The sequence below is a fragment of the Grampus griseus genome (genome assembly GCF_964374135.1).
Source record: "Grampus griseus genome assembly, chromosome: 1".
Taxonomy (NCBI): Eukaryota; Metazoa; Chordata; class Mammalia; order Artiodactyla; family Delphinidae; genus Grampus; species Grampus griseus.
This window is the reverse complement of record NC_139017.1, coordinates 5313827-5329911: the sequence shown is the minus strand read 5'-3', so window position 1 is coordinate 5329911 and position 16085 is coordinate 5313827. Positions and strand designations below refer to the sequence as shown.

The 16085-nt window shown below is 37.1% G+C and overlaps 1 protein-coding gene across 1 annotated transcript in view; it reads right to left on the bottom strand.

Annotated features, from left to right (window-relative positions):
* Positions 1-16085, bottom strand: part of ZBTB41 (zinc finger and BTB domain containing 41) — a 45870-nt gene that overhangs the window by 21535 nt on the left and 8250 nt on the right. Inside the window, exons 3-6 of the mRNA XM_082675827.1 lie at positions 14025-14232; positions 13230-13299; positions 2259-2406; positions 38-167 (exon numbers count right to left, since the gene is read on the bottom strand). Coding sequence (XP_082531953.1) covers positions 38-167; positions 2259-2406; positions 13230-13299; positions 14025-14232 — 556 coding nt within the window. The remainder of the gene's footprint in view (positions 1-37; positions 168-2258; positions 2407-13229; positions 13300-14024; positions 14233-16085) is intronic.

Genomic DNA, 16085 nt, shown 5'->3' with positions numbered 1-16085 from the left:
TACCAGGATGTTTCTGGGTATTTAGATAATTCCTCACCTTTCTCGTACTGATTTCCCACAGATAAAGCAAGTCCATTTTCTCTTTCCACCATGGGTACACTCTATATGGCGTTTCAAATTTCCAGTGTCGTTAAACTGGCGACCGCATATATCACATGGAAAAGGACCTAAAAAGGAAAAAATAGTGTGCTTCTAAACTTTAAGAATAGATACTATGTTAAATTTAATACGTGTGTTATAAATTCATGCCTACCACTACTAACGTATATATCATAACACAATCTATTATTATTTTTTACACAATTATTATTATTTTACACAATCAATTATTTATTTATAGTTTTCTCTTCCCTTCTAGAGTGTTTATTTTATTCCCAGCAGACAGGATACAATCATCTCTATATTCCCAAAGCTGAGTATGGCACCAGGCATCTAATATAACAAAAGCTGAATAAACTAATGAGTTTATTATAAACTGAAACAGCCAGTTCCTAGTTTGAAATCAGACCGGGTCAAACTAAAAAATGTTACATACCGAATTTCTGGGGAAAGGAGGTAATGAGAAGCCTTAAAGAACCCACAGAACACTAAGAGAGCTCATGGTTTGGAAAGGCACTGCTGCTCCTTAGAGCCAAAAGATCTTAGTGGCACTGCCTCCACCGAAAAGACTGTGGCACATTTCTGTTTAGTCGTACAAAATTAAATACACATTTCTTACAGTAATATTGACCTTAGCTGGATTCAAAATTTCACCATGATTTTACCAAATCACTGGAGAGAAGACAGAGTTCTACCGAAGGGCAAACTGAAAAGATGACAAAGGATGTGTGAAAAAGAAGTATAACTCAGCTTGCTTCACCCCCCCCACCCCGATATCTGTGGATTCAACCAACTCCAGATAGAAAATATTTGAAAAAAATTCCAGAAAGTTCCAAAAAGCAAAACTTGAATTTGCCAGGCACTGACAACCATTTACATAGCATTTATATTGTATTTACAACTATTGAAATAGTATTTACATTGTATTAGGTATTATAAGTAATCTAAAGATGATTTAAAGTATACAGGAGGATGTGCACAGGTCATATGCAAATGCTACACCATTTTATACAAGGGACTGGGGCATCCTTGGATTTGGGTATCTGGAGAGGTCCTGGAAGCAACCTCCATGGATACTGAGGGGCAACTGTATTCCTCATTGTGCAATACAGCCTTGAAAATATCTGAAGATGGCTGTCCTGTCTCCCTTTCCCAAACAAAATATTTCAAGGTCCTTCAAAAGTTTTTCAGATGACATGATTTTAAAGCCCTATGTTGCCATAATTACCCACCTCTAGAATATATGTCAGTATCCATTTTGAATGTGTTATCCATAAATGAATGCAATATTCCAGATCAATTTAAAATCAGCCAGATGATTACCTTCCTAATTCTGAACATTTTTATTAATGTAGTTTAAAACTACAGTTGTTTTTGTCAGTCATATGACGTTACTGGTTCAGACTGTGCCTCTGCTATTAATAAGCCCATCTGAAAAGTGAGGCATTTGGATTCTGTACTATTTTAAAGCTCTGCAACTCCTAATGATTAAAAAAAGTCAGATCATTCCCATGTGTACAACTTTGTATTTATTCTTAATTAATTTTAACTTTTTTTTTAAAGCAGAGAGTTTTTTTTTTACTTCTTTATTTTCTGCTGTATCAACTACCCCTGCCAGCTTTATGTCATGTAGCATATTGATAAAGCATGAAATATATTATTTTTATCCAAGTTGTCAATAAAAACATTGAATAGGATAGGGAAAAGGCTACTTGAAAGATAATAATTCATTATTGGGAGTAACTGTCATAAATGTACCTAACTGTACTACCATCTGGAACACAAGTCTCCACCTTGGCCATAAGCATGAGGGAGAGAATTCATCAAATACAATATTGAATTTCAAATATACTAAGTTTACTACACTCTCTGAAAAATGAGTTTTTTCCAAGACAAAAATGCCTACCCCCAGGCACTCACAAACCTATCCAACAATCAACAATAAATAAATGCAGTTATGACCATGAACACATCTGCCACCAGAAAACAAAACAAAACAAACCCCATATTTACTCATCTCCAAGAACAGCAGCAAATCCAGTACCCCTCCCCACATACATGACCTCCTTCTCCTAGTGATTCAACAGCAGCGGCCTCCTCCAGCACGACGTGACCACCAACAGTTGCTATGCTGCTCCTAGGAAAATTAATCTACTTACCCAGATGGAACTTCTCTTGATGCTTTAACCGTGCAAATCGTGATTTAAAATGTTCTTCACAATAGGTACACTTAAAAGGTTTATCTTGAGAATGGAGAATCATATGTTCCTCCAAGTGTGGTCTTCGAGTAAAAGATTTCTTACAAATCTAAAAGAAAATGCACATAAAATGTAAGGGAATCTGAATTTAAAATAAAAATACAAAGCTCATGATGAGAAATAAACACATATATTCAAGTAGCTAAAGAGAAATTTCTCCTAAAAGAAAAAACTTACCAGAAGTATAATCAACTATTGTGCAGAAAAAATACCTTGGAGGAATTACAGTAAGAATTTATTTTAAATTAGTACTAAAGTTAGCTAAATTTCAACACCTTACATTTCTAATAGGCTAATTCCTAAGATCATACAGTAATCACACTATCTTAATCCTGGTCAACATTTCTAAACCCATTAAATTTATATTTTAAATCGAGGGCTTCCGGGAAGATGGCGGAGGAGTACGATGCGGAGATTGCCTTCCTCCCCATAGATACACCAGAAATACATCTACACGTGGAGCAACTCCGGCAGAGCACCTACTGAACGCTGGCAGAACACCTCAGACCTCTCTAAAGGCAAGAAACCCCTCACGTACCTGGGCAGTGCAAAAGAAAAAAGAATAAACAGAGACAAAAGGATAGAGACAGGACCTGCACCAGTGGGAGGGAGCTGTGAAGGAGGAAAGGTTTCCACACACTAGAAGCCCCATCGCGGGCGGAGACTGCAGGTGGCGGAGGGTGCAGCTTCGAAGCCGCGGAGGAGAGCACAGCAACAGGGGTGCGGGGGGCAAAGCGGGGAGATTCCCGCACAGTGGATCAGGGCCGACTGGCACTCACCAGCCCTAGAGGCTTGTCTGCTCGCCCGCTGGGGCGGGCGGGGCTGCAAGCTGAGGCTCGGGCTTTGGTCGGAGCGCTGGGAGAGGACTGGGGTTGGCGGTATGAGCACAGTCTGCAGGGGGTTGGTGCACCACGGCTGGCCGGGAGGGAGTCCGGGGAAGAGTCTGGACCTGCCGAAGAGGCAAGAGACTTCTTCTTGCCTCTTTGTTTCCTGGTGTGCGAGGAGAGGGGATTAAGAACGCTGATTAAATGAGCTCCAGAGACGGGCGCGAGCCGCGGCTGACAGCGCAGACCCCAGAGACGGGCATAAGACGCTAAGGCTGCTGCTGCCGCCACCAAGAAGCCTGTGTGCGAGCACAGGTCACTCTCCACACCCCCCTTCCGGGGAGTCTGTGCAGCCCACCACTGCCAGGGTCCCGTGATCCAGGGACAACTTCCCCGGGAAAACGCACGGAGCGCCTCAGGCTGGTGCATCGTCATGCCGGCCTCTGCCGCCACAGGCCCGCCCCGCACGCCGTACCCCTCCCTCCCCCCCGCCTGAGTGAGCCAAAGCCCCCGAATCAGCGGCTCCTTTAAGCCCGTCCTGTCTGAGCGGAAAAACAGACGCCCTCCAGCGACCTACACGCAGAGGCGGGGCCAAATCCAAAGCTGAGCCCCGGGAGCTGTGTGAACAAAGAAGAGAAAGGGAAATCTCTCCCAGCAGCCTCAGAAGCAGCGGATTAAAGCTCCACAATCAACTTGATGTACCCTGCATGTGTGGAATACATGAATAGACAGCAAATCATCCCAAATTGAGGAGATGGACTTTGAGAGCAAGATTTATGGTTTTTTCTCCTCTTCCTCTTTTTGTGTGTATGTATATGCTTCTGTGTGCGATTTTGTCTGTATAGCTTTGCTTCCACCATTTGTCCGAGGGTTCTATCCGTCCGTTTTTTTAAAAAATTTTTTTCTTAATAATTACTTTTCATTTTAATAACTTTATTTAATTTTACTTTATCTTCGTTCTTTCCTTCCTTCCTTCCCTCCTTTAGACAATGAATCATCCCAAATTGAGGAGGTGGACTTTGAGAGCAAGATTTATGATTTTTTCCACTTTTCCTCTTTTTGTGAGTGTGTATGTGTATGCTTCTGTGTGAGATTTTGTCTGTGTAGCTTTGCTTCCACCATTTGTCCGAGGGTTCTATCTGTCCATTTTTTTTTCTTTTTTTCCTTAATAATTACTTTTCATTTTAATAACTTTATTTTATTTTACTTTATCTTCGTTCTTTGCTTTGCTTCCACCATTTGTCTGAGGGTTCTATCCATCCGTTTGTTTCTCTTAATAATTATTTTTTTATTTTAATAACTTTATTATATTTTATCTTATTTTATTTTACTTTATCTTCTTTCTTTTTTCCTTCCTTCCTTCCTCTCTCCCTCCCTCCCTCCCTCCATCCCTTCTTTCTTTCTTTCTACTTCTACTAATTCTTTCTTTCTACTTTTTCTCCCTTTTATTCTGAGCCGTGTGGATGAAAGGCTCTTGGTGCTGCAGCCAGGAGTCAGTGCTGTGCCTCTGAGGTGGGAGAGCCAACTTCAGGACACTGGTCCACTAGAGACCTCCCAGCTCCACATGATATCAAACGGCGAAAATCTCCCAGAGATCTCCATCTCAACACCAGTACCCAGCTTCACTCAATGACCAGAAAGCTACAGTGCTGGACATCCTGTGCCAAACAACTAGCAAGACAGGAACACAACCCCACCCAGGAGCAGAGAGGCTGCCTAAAATCATAATAAGTCCACAGACACCCCAAAACACACCACCATATGTGGACCTGCCCACCAGAAAGACAAGATCCAGCCTCATCCACCTGAACACAGGCACTAGTCCCCTGCACCAGGAAGCCTACAGAACCCACTGAACCAATCTTAGCCACTGGGGACAGATACCAAAAACAACGGGAACTACGAACCTGCAGCCTGCAAAAAGGAGACCCCAAACACAGTAAGATAAGCAAAATGAGAAGATAGAAACACAGCAGATGAAGGAGCAAGATAAAAACCCACCAGACCTAATGAATGAAGAGGAAATAGGCAGTCTACCTGAAATAGAATCCAGAATAATGATAGTAAAGATGATCCAAAATCTTGTAAATAGAATAGACAAAATGCAAGAAACATTTAACAAAGACCTAGAAGAACTAAAGATGAAAGAAACAATGATTATCAACACAATAAATAAAATGAAAAATACTCTAGATGGGCTCAATAGCAGAATAACTGAGGCAGAGGAACGGATAAGTGACCTGGAAGATAAAACAGTGGAAATAACTACTGCAGAGCAGAATAAAGAAAAAAGAATCAAAAGAACTGAGGACAGTCTCAGAGACCTCTGGGACAACATTAAACACACCAACATTCAAATTATAGGGGTTCCAGAAGAAGAAGAGAAAAAGAAAGGGACTGAGAAAATATTTGAAGAGATTATAGTTGAAAACTTCCCTAATATGGGAAAGGAAATAGTTAATCAAGTTCAGGAAGCACAGAGAGTCCCATACAGGATAAATCCAAGGAGAAATACGCCAAGACACATATTAGTCAAACTGTCAAAAATTAAATACAAGAAAACATATTAAAAGCAGCAAGGGAAAAACAACAAATAACACAGAAGGGAATCCCCATAAGGTTAACAGCTGATCTTTCAGCAGAAACTCTGCAAGCCAGAAGGGACTGGCAGGACATATTTAAAGTGATGAATGAGAAAAACCTGCAACCAAGATTACTCTACCCAGCAAGGATCTCATTCAGATTTGACGGAGAAATTAAAACCTTCACAGACAAGCAAAAGCTGAGAGAGTTCAGCACCACCAAACCAGCTCTAAAACAACTGCTAAAGGAACTTCTCTAGGCAAGAAAGACAAGAGAAGGAAAAGACCTACAATAACGAACCAAAACAATTAAGAAAATGGGAATAGGAACATACATATCGATAATTACCTTAAATGTAAATGGACTAAATGCTCCCACCAAAAGACACAGATTGGCTGAATGGATACAAAAACAAGACCCATGTATTTGCTGTCTACAAGAGACCCACTTCAGACCTAGAGACACATACAGACTGAAAGTAAGGGGATAGAAAAAGATATTTCATGCAAATGGAAACCAAAAGAAAGCTGAAGTAGCAATTCTCATATCAGACAAAATAGACTTTAAAATAAAGACTATTAGAAGAGACAAAGAAGGACACTACATAATGACCAAGGGGTTGATCCAAGAAGAAGATATAACAATTGTAAATATTTATGCACCCAACATAGAAGCACCTCAATACATAAGGCAAATACTAAGAGCCATAAAAGGGGAAATCGACAGTAACACATTAATAGTAGGGAACTTTAAAACCCCACTTTCACCAATGGACAGATCATCCAAAATGAAAATAAATAAGGAAACACAAGCTTTAAATGATACATTAAACAAGATGGACTTAATTGATATTTATAGGACATTCCATCCAAAAACAACAGAATACACATTTTTATCAAGTGCTCATGGAACATTCTCCAGGATAGATCACATCTTGGGTCACAAATCAAGCCTTGGTAAATTTAAGAATATTGAAATTGTACCAAGTATCTTTTCCGACCACAACGCTATGGGACTAGATATCAATTACAGGAAAAGATCTGTAAAAAATACAAACACACAGAGGCTAAACAATACACTACTTAATAACGAAGTGATCACTGAAGAAATCAAAGAGGAAATAAAAAAATACCTAGAAACAGATGACAATGGAGACACAACGACCCAAAATCTATGGGATGCAGCAAAAGCAGTTCTATGACGGAAGTTTATAGCAATACAATCCTACCTTAAGAAACAGTAAACATCTCGAATAAACAACCTAACCTTGCACCTAAAGCAATTAGAGAAAGAAGAACAAAAAAAACCCAAAGTTAGCAGAAGGAAAGAAATCATAAAGATCAGATCAGAAATAAATGAAAAAGAAATGAAGGAAACGATAGCAAAGATCAATAAAACGAAAAGCTGGTTCTTTGAGAAGATAAACAAAATTGATAAACCATTAGCCAGACTCATCAAGAAAAAAAGGGAGAAGAGTCAAATCAATAGAATTAAATGAAAAAGGAGAAGTAACAACTGATACTGCAGAAATGCAAGAGATCATGAGAGATTACTACAAGCAACTCTATGTGAATAAAATGGACAACCTGGAAGAAATGGACAAATTCTTAGAAATGCACAACCTGCCAAGACTGAATCAGGAAGAAATAGAAAATATGAACAGATCAATCACAAGCACTGAAATTGAAACTGTGATTAAAAATCTTCCAACAAACAAAAGCCCAGGACCAGATGGCTTCACAGGCGAATTCTGTCAAACATTTAGAGAAGAGCTAACACCTATCCTTCTCAAACTCTTCCAAAATATAGTAGAGGGAGGAACACTCCAAAACTCATTCTACGAGGCCACCATCACCCTGATACCAAAACCAGACAAGGATGTCACAAAGAAAGAAAACTACAGGCCAATATCACTGATGAACATAGATGCAAAAATCCTCAACAAAATACTAGCAAACAGAATCCAACAGCACATTAAAAGGATCATACACCATGATCAAGTGGGGTTTATTCCAGGAATGCAAGGATCCTTCAATATATGCAAATCAATCAACATGATACACCATATTAACAAATTGAAGGAGAAAAACCATATGGTCATCTCAATAGATGCAGAGAAAGCTTTCGACAAAATTCAACACCCATTTATGATAAAAACCCTGCAGAAAGTAGGCATAGAGGGAACTTTCCTCAACATAATAAAGGGCATATATGACAAACTCACAGCCAACATTGTCCTCAATGGTGAAAAACTGAAAGCATTTCCACTAAGATCAGGAACAAGACAAGGTTGCCCTCTCACCACTCTTATTCAACATAGTTTTGGAAATTTTAGCCACAGCAATCAGAGAAGAAAAGGAAATAAAAGGAATCCAAATCAGAAAAGAAGAAGTAAAGCTGTCACTGTTTGCAGATGACATGATAGTATACATAGAGAATCAAAAAGATGCAACAGAAAACTACTAGAGCTAATCAATGAATTTGGTAAAGTAGCAGGATAAAAAATTAATGCACAGAAATCTCTGACATTCCTATACATTAATGATGAAAAAATCTGAAAGTGAAATCAAGAAAACACTCCCGTTTACCACTGCAACAAAAAGAATAAAATATCTAGGAATAAACCTACCTAAGGAGACAAAAGACCTGTATGCAGAAAATTATAAGACACTGATGAAAGAAATTAAAGATGATAAAAATAGATGGGGAGACATACCATGTTCTTGGATTGAAAGAATCAACATTGTCAAAATGACTCTACTACCCAAAGCAATCTACAGATTCAATGCAATCCCTGTCAAACTACCACTGGTATTTTTCACAGAATTAGAACAAAAAATTTCCCAATTTGTATGGAAACACAAAAGACCCTGAATAGCCAAAGCAATCTTGAGAACGAAAAACGGAGCTGGAGGAATCAGGCTTCCTGACTTCAGACTATACTACAAAGCTACAATAATCAAGACAGTATGGTACTGGCACAAAAACAGAAAGATAGATCAATGGAACAGGATAGAAAGCCCGGAGATAAACTCACGCACATATGGTCACCTTATCTTTGATAAAGGAGGCAGGAACGTACAGTGGAGAAAGGACAGCCTCTTCAATAAGTGGTGCTGGGAAAACTGGGCAGGTACATTTAGAAATATGAGATTAGATCACTCCCTAACACCATACACAAAAATAAACTCAAAATGGATTAAAGACCTAAATGTAAGGCCAGAAACTATCAAACTCTTAGAGGAAAACATAGGCAGGACACTCTATGACATAAATCACAGCAAGATCCTTTTTGACCCACCTCCTAGAGAAATGGAAATAAAAACAAAAATAAACAAATGGGACCTAATGAAACTTAAAAGCTTTTGCACAGCAAAGGAGACCATAAAGAAGACAAAAAGACAACCCTCAGAATGGGAGAAAATATTTGCAAATGAAGCAACTGACAAAGGATTAATCTCCAAAATTTACATGCAGCTCATGCAGCTTAATAACAAAAAAAAACAAACAACCCAATCCAGAAGTGGGCAGAAGACCTAAATAGACATTTCTCCAAAGAAGATATACAGACTGCCAACAAACACATGAAAGAATGCTCAACATCACTAAGAATTAGAGAAATGCCAATCAAAACTACAATGAGATATCATCTCACACCAGTCAGAATGGCCATCATCAAGAAATCCAGAAACAATAAATGCTGGAGAGGGTGTGGAAAAAAGGGAACCCTCTTGCACTGTTGGTGGGAATGTAAACTGATACAGCCACTGTGGAGAACAGTATGGAGGTTCCTTAAAAAACTACAAATAGAACTACTATATGACCCAGCAATCCCACTACTGGGCATATACACTGAGAAAACCATAATTCAAAAAGTGTCATGTACCAAAATGTTCATTGCAGCTCTATTTACAACAGCCCGGAGATGGAAACAACCTAAGTGTCCATCATTGGATGAATGGATAAAGAAGATGTGGCGCATATATACAATGGACTATTACTCAGCCATAAAAAGAAACGAAATTGAGCTATTTGTAATGAGGTGGATAGACCTAGAGTCTGTCATACAGAGTGAAGTAAGTCAGAAGGAGAGAGACAAATACTGTATGCTAACACATATATATGGAATTTAAGAAAAAAAAAACTGTCATGAAGAACCTAGGGGTAAGACAGGAATAAAGACTGTGTCCTACTAGACCTACTAGAGAATGGACTTCAGGATATGGGGAGGGGGAAGGGTAAGGTGTGACAAAGTGAGAGAGTGGCATGGACATATATACACTACCAAACGTAAGGTAGATAGCTAGTGGGAAGCAGCCGCATAGCACAGGGAGATCAGCTCGGTGCTTTGTGGCCGCCTGGAGGGGTGGGAGGGAGGGAGACACAAGAGGGAAGAGATATGGGAACATATGTATATGTATAACTGATTCACTTTGTTATAAAGCAGAAACTAACACACCATTGTAAAGCAATTATACTCCAATAAAGATGTTAAAAAAATTTATATTTTAAATCAATGATATGAATAAAGGTTTTATCATGCTTGCCATATATTTGATTAGGAATAGGAGTAAGAAACTTCAGAAAAATTACTTTAAAAAGTTTATCTCTTGAGGTGGTCAGAAAGAATAGACACAACATTTTAAATAAATTTGGCAGACATCAGATTTAGAAAAGGGGAAGAGGAACTGCTGTACCAATATAGCATGTCCTAAACACCAAGCATAACAACCACCACAATACAGCATGTACTATACACCAGGTATAACAACACAGCATCTACTGTACGCCACGTATGTAACAACATAGCATGTACTATACACCAGGTATAACAACACAGCATGTACTATACACCATGTATAACACAGCGTGTACTATACACCAGGTATAACATAGCATGTACTATAAACCAGGTATAACACAGCGTGTACTATACACCAGGTATAACAACATAGCATGTATTATACTCCAGGTACAACAACAGCACAGCATGTACTATATAACAGGCACAATGCTAAGTAATTCATGGATTATTTTACTTAATTCTCACAATAAACCTAAGAGGTAGATATAATTGTTATCATTTTGCAGCTGAGGATGATGAAACTTAGTAAGGAGAAGAAACCATCTTATAAAGATCCAAATAATTAATAATTAACTTCAATTCCTAGAAGCTGAAATCAGAGAAATGGTGAGAATCTTGTCATGTATTGGGTTGGCCAAAAGGTTCGTTTGGTTTTTTGCGTCAGATGGCTCTAGTAGCACTTAGTTGTCTTTAACTTCATTCAAAATAATTTTGTTAACCGCAAAAAACAAAACAAAACAAAAAATTTTGTTAGATTGTATTGTGACAGCTGTCATATCAGTGTGCATTTTTTTTTAAAAAGTATCAAAGTTGGTGAATTTTTGTGTGGCCATTTTAATATTGAAGATGGAAGAAAAAAGCAACATTTTCGGCATATTACGCTTTATTATTTCAAGAAAGGTAAAAACACAGCTGAAACGCAAAGATTTGTGCAGTGTATGGAGAAGGTGTTGTGACTGATCAAACGTGTCAAAAGTAGTTTGTGAAGTTTCGTGCTGGAGATTTCTCGCTGGACGATGCTGCACGTTGGGGTAGACCAGTTGAAGTTGATAGCGATCAAATCGAGACATTCACTAGAACAATCAATGTTATACCACATGGGAGATAGCCGACATACTCAAAATATCCAAATCAAAGGCTGAAAATCATTTGCACCAGCTTGGTTACGCTAATTGCTTTGATGTTTGGGTTCCACATAAGTTAAGCAAAAAAAACCTTCGACCCTATTTCCGCATGCGATTCTCTACTTAAACATAACAAAAACGTTCTGTTTTTAAAACAAGTTGTGGTGGGTGATGAATAGTGGATACTGTACAATAATGCGGAACAGAAGAGATCATGGGGCAAGTGAAATGAACCACCACCAACCACACCAAAGGCCAGTCTTCATACAAAGAAGGTGATGTTGTGTATATGGTGGGTTTAGAAGGGAGTCCTCTATTATGAGCTCCTTCTGGAAAACCAAACAATTCCAAGTAGTGCTCCTAATTAGACCAACTAAAAGCAGCACTTGATGAAAAGTGTCCAGAATTAGTCAACAGAAAACACATAATCTTCCATCAGGATACCACAAGACCGCATGTTTCTTTGGTGACCAGGCAAAAAACTGTTAGAGCTTGGCTGCGAAGTTCTGATTCATCCGCCATATTCACCAGACATTGCACCTTCGGATTTCCATTTATTTTGGTCTTTACAAAACTCTTCTAATTGAAAAAATTTCAATTCCCTGGAAGACTGTAAAAGGCACCTGGTACAGTTCTTTGCTTAAAAAGATAAAAAGTTTTGGGAAGATGGAATTATGAAGTTGCCAGAAAAATGGCTGAAGGTAGTGGAACAAAACAATGGATACATTGTTCAATAAAGTTCTTGGTGAAAATGAAAAATGCGTCTTTTATTTTTATTTAAAAACTGAAGGAACTTTTTGGCCAACCCAATATATAAGTTGAAGCCTAGGAGTAAACAAAATGATACCTGATTACTCCTTTAAACAATATTTACCTAAATAATGAAAAAGTACTTTAGGAGTTGCGGTAGAATAAAAATACGTACAAATTCTTTGCTACTCCTATCATTGTAAAATGGAGATTAATTCCACTCCCCTTATATCTTCCTAGGCTGTAGTGCCTTGTGTGACCAACAGAACATGTTAGAAGTGGTGCTCTGAGACTTCCGAGGTGAGGCCATAAGAAGCCTGAGAGCATTTACCTCGGCTTCCTGGAACAAACACACACTCACTCCTGGAGCCCAGCTGCCATGCCAGAAGGCAGTTCAAGTAGCCTCAGGAAAAGCCAGCTGTCCTTGCTGAGCTTCTAGCTGTTGACCAACACCAGGTTTCCAGCCATGTGAGTGAGGCACTTTGGAAGCAGCCCCAAACCAGACCAGATCATACAGACCATCCATCAGCTGAAAACAACTGAGTGACTTCAGCTGACACCACGTAGAACAGAAGAATTGCCTAGCAAAATCCTGCCCCCATTTACATTACTGACCCCCAAAATGATGAGATACAATGAAATGGTAATTCAAGGCCACTAAGTTTTGAGGTGGTTTGATATATAGCAACAGACAACCAGAAATGGAAGGAAAATTCTAACATTTTATATTCTGTACAACAGTAACATCACAGTTTCAGACAACTGTAAAAACATGGTATAGTGATTACAATAAAAATAAAAACTAGGATTTCTATTTTTCAGGTCCATCATTCAAAAACTAACTCATACCAGGTTTAATTTACAAAAATATTAGGATAACACTGTATAAAAGAGAGATTCTAAAAGTGATATAAGCTAAGTTTATATTACTTTAAAATTTAATTACTTTCCCAAAAGGTCACAATACATTTAATTTGGTTTTCTACAACAAATTAAAATCTCTTACATCACATTTCCAACTTTCACTCTTAGTCTTCTTAATGGAAGTAAATTCTTGTGCATTTTCAGGATGAAATCTATAAGAAAAAAATCCGCTGTCAGGAAAAGATTATATTAGTTAAGTCAATATTCTATCTAATATGTTGACAGTGATTACAAGAATCAGGCACTGATTCCTTTCTTAAAGAGACAGGCACATTTGAGTACTTCAAGAATACAGATATCGCTATTATTTTAATATATGAATATGTGTGCTTAAAGTTATGCAGAAATAGTCAAAGTGAAGCATAATCATACTTTACATATATTCAGGAACCTATCTATTCACAGATAATCTTCAATGCCATTCACTTGACTTGTTTTAGTCTGTATTTCAGTAAATTTAATTTCTCAAAGTTAAATATGCAATACTATACTAAATATTCTTTCTCCCACAAATTTGCATACACTAAAGACAAAGTTGAGCATGCAGAATAAGTTTCCTACAGTTCTAAAATCATATAGGTTGAAAACATACTTGCCAAAACCCAAGACAGAAAACCCAGGATAACAAAAATTCTGTATCTTAAACTTCTATAGCATAGACTATAGTTTTTGTTTCAGTATCAAAAAACTTCATCTCAATAGCAATAGTAAAAAATATGAACTAACATTTGCTGTTCTTTTCTTAATAAATTTGTAGTCTAGAAAATGTAAGCAATGAAAAAATTGGAGACAAGCACCCCATAGATGTTTTTAGCTCACTACGTATTTAAATTAGAAGGCACACTAAAGTATATTACGGAAGCAAGATAATACTTGCCTCTTAACATGCTTGGCTAAAGTCTTCTTGCTTGCATGAAGTTTATTACAATAAGGGCACTTGTGCTCCTTCTTATGAAATTCTGTTTCATTACTGTGCTTCTTTCTGTGAACAGTTAGGTTAGACTTTGTCGAATAGCGCTGGTGACAAATATCACACTCAAAGGGCTTCTCACCTGTGTGAACACGTGTGTGGCTCTCATATTTTCCTATAAAAAGACAGAAATTAAAATTAAATTCAGTACATTTACTACATAGTGACTGAAATTTGACAGTGGAATAAAATCTCCTGATTAACAGTTTATTTAGAAGCCATGAATTGAAAGGAATTTTCAGATTTGGCAGACCTTTTAAAAATATTGTAAAAGGAAATATAATATGTTATGTATCTTATATATTTTCATCTCTCTTCACAAAGAAGGTAATCTGGAAAGGGCACTACAAATCTAGTATACTCAGAAAAATTTATACTTCACTACAGTTCATTCCTACAAGACCTCTCCAACTTATAAGACATTAAGACACAAGTAAATCACCTGTACTTGACTGCATGCTTAACACTAAGCTACTAAGGCCAATATATATGGGCAGTATCAAGGGAAGTAAGAAAAGGAAAAAATGAACAGGTATGATGTACAGACATATTAATGTGAGATTTGTATTATATTCTGAATGCATATCTGAGTTCCAAACAAATGTTACAGGTATTTGCAATAGAAAGAATCAAAAAATTTTAACCCTCCTACACTGTTGGGAATGTAAATTGGTGCAGCCACTATGGAAAACAGTATGGAGGTTCCTTAAAAAAAGTAAAAATAGAGTTACCATATGATCCAGAAATCTCACTCCTGGGCATATATCCAGAAAAGACAAAAACTAATTCAAAAAGTTTCATGCACACCAATGTTCACAGCAGCACTATTTACAATAGCCAAGACCTGGAAGCAACCTAAATGTCCACTGACAGATGAATGGATAAAGAAGATGTGGTATATATATATATATATACACACACAATGAAATATTACCCACTCATAAAAATAATGAAATATTGACATTTGCAGCAACATGGATGGACCTAGAGATTATCATAACAAGTGAAGTAAGCCAAAGACTAATATTATTCTCATTTATATGTGGAATCTAAAAAAAATACAAATGAACTTATTTTCAAACACAAACAGACTCACAGATATAACAAATCTATCATGGAAAAGAATCTAAAAATATATATATATATATATATATATCTGAATAACTTTGCTGCACACTTGAAACTAATGCAATATTATATATCAACTATAGTTCAATAAAAAGATAAAATTAAAAAAAGAGAAATTTTAACACAACCTGTCCAAAGAGAAAAGTGACAATAAAAAATGAAATACAAGGATACATTTTGGCTTAAATCTTACTTATATTCCTACTTATACTAAAATTCTTTTACATCATTATTTAGAATATAAATTTCCACATTACAGAGGCAGAACAGCATCATAGGTAGGGGCACAGACCCTGGATCCAGCCACCTGGAAATGAATCCCAGTTCTTTAAATTGCAGGCTATGTGACCTTGGACAAGTAACCTTTCTAAGCCTCAAATCTTTCTCATCTGAAAAAATAATAATGGAATAATAGATTTACCTCAGAGGACTGTTGTAATAATACATAAATACACATAAAACATTTATAACTGTGTCAACCCATTATAAGCTATCAATTAATGTTGGCCATTATTATTAACCTGTAATCAAGTTGTGAATGTGCACATCTACTAGCTTAAAATAGAAATCTCAATTAAGGATACCTCTGAGTGAAAGGCAACAAAAATAAGAAAAAAATACTATCAATATGAAGAGTAATTTTCAATGAAAAGCTTAGCTTTGCTTTGTCCTAAAAAAAAAAAAGTATAAATTTTTCTTCAGGCTAAAGCTAACATGAAAGTACAGCATTTCATCCATATACTTTTAAAAAATATATAAATCATAAATATATCATGGAGATTAGATAAAACCCAAAATATTCAAAGGCCACTAAGGACAAAAGATAATCATAATTATTCA